This window comes from Grammomys surdaster, unplaced genomic scaffold (assembly GCF_004785775.1).
Source record: "Grammomys surdaster isolate TR1022 unplaced genomic scaffold, NIH_TR_1.0 342, whole genome shotgun sequence".
Lineage (NCBI taxonomy): Eukaryota > Metazoa > Chordata > Mammalia > Rodentia > Muridae > Grammomys > Grammomys surdaster.
Window position 1 is genome coordinate 2226364 of NW_021604761.1, and position 4966 is coordinate 2231329.

The 4966-nt window shown below is 48.4% G+C and overlaps 1 protein-coding gene across 1 annotated transcript in view; it reads right to left on the minus strand.

The window, feature by feature from the left end:
• The window catches only part of Cacng2 (calcium voltage-gated channel auxiliary subunit gamma 2), a 122319-nt gene extending 117585 nt beyond the window's left edge, over positions 1 to 4734 (minus strand). Inside the window, exon 1 of the mRNA XM_028778932.1 lies at positions 4130 to 4734. Coding sequence (XP_028634765.1) covers positions 4130 to 4340 — 211 coding nt within the window. The 5' untranslated portion in view covers positions 4341 to 4734. The remainder of the gene's footprint in view (positions 1 to 4129) is intronic.
• Positions 4735 to 4966: the final 232 nt, after the last annotated feature.

Genomic DNA, 4966 nt, shown 5'->3' on the forward strand with positions numbered 1-4966 from the left:
CCTGTAGAGACTGTGCAGACTATTTTCCCCTTCCCTTGAATAACTCGCCCTTACTTTGGCCAGTTAGGAACTGCACAGCCCAGTGGCAGAGTCCTTTGGCTTCTCTAGACTCCTGACTCATTATTATTTTTTAAAAAGAATTCCAGGAAGAAAAAACAAATTATTCTGATCGCTCTTGCTTTCTCTCTCTCTCTCTCTCTCTCTCTCTCTCTCTCTCTCTCTCTCTCTCTCCATTCTAATAATGTTTGCATTCATTTCTATCATATTAAGAATCTCCGAATCAAGATGTTGATAAATGTATTTCTTGTGCACCTACTATGGACAAAAAGTTCCTAGACTCTAGAGCCTAGAAAATATCAGGTTATCTCAAAAATCTTATTCTAACATTAGGGAGCGGTGTTCACACACCGAGAAGGCTCAGTTGAAGGCAAGAGTGTCCAGAAAGGCGGGTGGCTTCCCCTAGAGCTAATGCTCTATTCTTTCTCTCTGTAGAGACAAGATAGCATGCTGAGAGGCCCGGAACATTCTGCCACCTTGAAGGCCAGGCGAGGACCGTGCAGTTCTGAACTTAGAAAAGACAAGCAGGGACAGTGGAGGTGTCGTTCAAAGGTAGTGGAGGGAAAGAGTGATCATCAGAGGTCCCAAACAGAAACAGACAGAGACACCCCTGATGCTACAGGAGCTGGGAAGTTCATTGGGGGAAGGCACCAATATGGACAGAGAGCAATATTTTTATTGCTCCTTATACATTGAGGTAAAGAGCACAAAAAGACGGAGCAGGTTGGGTGGCTTGTGGACGTGCCCCTGGCTCTTCCTCTGCAGGGCTGGCAGTCCTTTGGGGGAAGAGTGGAGTGGGGACATAAGGAAGGCAGGAACTGGGGAGCCTCAACAGGATGGATCTCTAATCCCTGGAGATGATGCTTCCTCTAATGTTACAGTAGGGGCTCATTCTCCAAGTGGCAAGCCAAGGTGGTCCAGACACACTGTGCTTGGAGCACACCATTCCTGTGCCGTCTCAGAGATTTGACTAAGTTTGTTTTCTGAAAAAGCCAGTTCAGCTTCCAACTCAAGGACCCCTAAGGCAGTCTCTGAACAATTCAATGCTTCCACCCAGCACTCTGTTCATTCCGGGGTCACACCCAACCACCTTTCCCACCACAGGTTCGAATCCCAGGAGAGACACCCACCTGCCAGAGAGTTCAAGAGTTCACACAGAGAGACCTTTCAGTTATCCACAGAGGGGAATATTTCCTTCCCCAGAGTGTGGCCTTAACAGGTGGCCGTGTCCCTTTCTTATTCCCTCCACAGACTCATTAATTTCAAAAGCAGACACAGAGGCAGGGGACTATTTCTCAGTTCTTCTTTTCATGAAGAGGTAAAAGAAAAATAACCATCTCATGAGATCACGCACAAAAATCCTAATGAAAGCTAGAGAGCAAAAGTGACGACAGGCGGTCAGGCCTGGTTTGCAGCTGTGGTTACCGGCAGACTCTCAGGGAGAAAACTGGAAACCTGTTCACCAGGTCTTCAGTGTGGGCACAGAGCGCAATCCAAGGTGGGATGGGGGGATCTTTCTGGAAAGCCTACTTTCTCACCCCAGACCCTGACTTGAAGAAGTACCAATAACCCAGCCCTTGCTGAAGCTGACCGTATTCTGAACACTCAGAGATGCTAACTTGTCAATACCATAAGAGCCACGCATGCCAATTCACAGGAATCCCCAAACTCCGGTTTTAGGAAATGCATGCAGTTTGAAAATCAGCACCAGCCACTTCTTAAGTGGCCAAGGTAAGGTGGTCCCAGGTTTGAGGAACCCCAAGACAGAAGCTGTAAGAAATGGAAAGTCTGGTCAGACATGACCCTGAAACTCATGAGCTCTTTCAGCCTGAGCCTTGTGGAAAAGAGACGATTAATCCAGCCCTCCCCTCACAGCCTGGAGGCAAGTGCCTGGGTTGAGCACCCGGGGAGGCCGCTGGGGACAGTGCCAAACCCACAGCTCCTGTGAGCATCACACAACCCTGGAGTGGGGGGGTGCCGCGATTCTAACACTTTATAGTTGATGGAGGCAGAAGAGAGTACAGCTCAGAGAGAAAGTTAGAGGAGGTGGGTATCTGCGGACTTGGAACAGATGGGCGGCTAATGAAAATACTTAAGCCCTTTGATACACAAGTGATTCAGAGCCACCGCAAGCCTGCATGTCTACTGCGAATTACAAGACGTTTAGAAGATCATAACGCTAAGGATACGTCAAGAAACCCCGATTTAAAAGGCATATTTATACCGAGTCACCAATATCTGATTACATGTGCCCTAAAATAAAGACACAGATTTTTCTCTAATTTTTCTTGGCTGCGGATCTCTTATCCCTCTAACCAAAATCCAAGGAATGCAAGCAGCTGCCAGGATCATGTCCCCAAAGCAACCCTCATTCCCTTTTCTCTTTCGGCATCAAAGCTTGCCATAAATGTTTAATTACATGGAAGCTGCCTTCCCACTGCAAATGACTGGCGCTATGAAAGGCTTTTCATTTTTTAAGAGAGGCGGAATGCGTGTGTGTAAAACGGTCCCTATTAATTTCCTGATATTGACTCTCTGGCTGGGGAGGAGCACGGAGTGTTCAGCAGAGAGCACCTCTGCAGAATGTTAAAGGCAGTGCTTGGACCGAGAAAGGGTATCAAATGCAGTATGCGTCAAACAGACCATCGCTCAATGAAGTCACTTAGCTATTCAAAACATGTTCAGCCATCACTCAACCGTTTGCACCAAGAACACCGGGAGGGGGCATTGCAATGTGAGCTCTTTTCCCAGACTAGTGGTTGGCTTAGTATAGGTTAGACCCCCAGGATCACGTCAGTTCTGCCCTTTCCCCCCCGACATCTGCTGGCCCCAACTCCCTGCAGTACACCATCCCACGTTGAGCTTAACAAACAGTTCTGCAGTGCTCACTATCCGACGCCACCTCAAAGGGCCTCCGGGCTTGGTTCACGTCAGTGGAACACAGACAAGCTTCTTTCCACACAGGGGCATATGTGTCTCTCTGCCTGTCTTCCTATAGGTGGCTTTTGCACACATACAGATATAGCTATGCAAATTCACTCCTTCATATTAAAGTCTGTGGCTAAATGCAGCTTGTATGACCTGCAGAGTTCCCCCCTCTTGTGTTTATTAATGTGTCCCCAAAGCACATGCCTTCCCCATGTCCTAGTCTCCCGGCTTTTACATAGTGGGAGCCCCTTGGTCCACAGCACATGCAGCACACATGCCCCAATGACTCTGCAAGATCAAGACCAACAGCTGACACCCCCACCCCATGCTTTCTCATCCCCCCAACCTCTCCATGCCCTCGCCTCCTGCCTGCACAGTGCTGACTCGACTTGCTTTTGGATGACAGACATGTCACTCTGCGTGGAAGCAAATCAGCGCTCAGCCTAACCCGCAAGTGACCGCTGTTTATTAGAACTTGGGCTTGTTTCCTGTGAGAGACACATGCATTTTAGACTTCGTAAATGTTAAAGCACACACATACACACAGCCAGCCACCTCGAGTGATACGTGGGGCTCGCAGACATTACGAAATGCTCTTGAACTCGGCTTGAGCTCCTGGAATAATTAGAATCTACCAAATAAGGATTCTTAGAAACAACAGATTTTTTTTTTTTTTAAAGGGAGACTTGCAGATGGTGCTGGGCCTGTAACTTTTGAGGAGTGAGGAGAAGAGAAGAACGTCTTCTGAATCCTTCATTGCAAAAGGCTAAGCGGCACGCAGGGAAGCAATTATTTTCCCTCCTCATAGGTGGCAAAGCTAGACCCAAAGGCAACCCTGAGGACTCCAAAGCATCCAGAGCACATCTGACTCTACAGACAATTTCCTGTTTTCACCGTACCATAGATCATTCCAATGAGGAGGTTTGGGAGGACGAGGTGGAAGCCAAAGAGTAGAGAGTGTGGGTTCTGCCTATTGATTTTCTTTCCTCTGAAACTAACCCAGCCAACCTTGATCTGCAGCAGCGGCGGAGGGAGTGAAGTGGGAAAATGGTGGAATGTGGAGGGGAGTTATTTGGAGGCGGGGGGGGGGAGTGTGGAGGGGAGGGGCGGCGTGGGAAGGGGGAGGAGGTAGGAAATCAAATACCTTCGAGGCAGCAGGTTCTCCATAATCCGGAATGGGTCATAACTTCCTCGTTCTTTTTGCTGGTTTCATTCTCACTGACACTTTTGGTCTTGCAAACCCCTCTGGAGTACAGCCAATAGTCGGTTCCCACAGCGATGGTCATCAAGCTGAAGGCAGCGAAAGCACCAACGGTGGTTAAAAGCATTTGAACACCTCGATCAAACAGCCCCATAATTCTTCATTATATAAACACCCAACCGACTTCTGCTTCTCAGGAGCGCGTGTGTGAGGGTGCGACTGGTAATTCCACTACTAATATAATGGATACATGTGTGAATAGAGAATATGGAGAGATATAAAAAAAGGGAGATAAGAAAGCTCACGGAAAAGTGTGTAAATTATAAAGATCACACGGGAAGAGAGGCTTGCCTTTTGAGATCAAAAAACTGTTCCAGTTGCAGCGGTTTGTTTTTTTTAAAAAAGGGAAAATAAATAAAAAGACACCCCCCACCCCCCCCAAAGTGAGATGCCTTAATCTCTTTTCCTAAAATTCTGGTCTCCAGTTTCCATATGTGATCGCTAAATTGGAGATGGCTTCCACAGCGCGCCAGGGTACAGCCGAATTCTCAACACCATCTCTCATGGTCCGGACCTAGACAGTTAGAGACTGGAAGAGCTGGGAAGCAACCTTCGGTCTTCGTTCGCGGCTCTGCGGCCTGCGCCATGAAAATCCGTGGCTTCGCCAGTTCTCTTCCTTGGGGAGGGAGGGGGTCCTCGGGGCGCCTCCGTTTCAGAGGAGACTGTCCAGTCTTCTGCAAGCCCTCGAGCTCAGCTGCACCAGTGAGGGGGTCTCGCCTC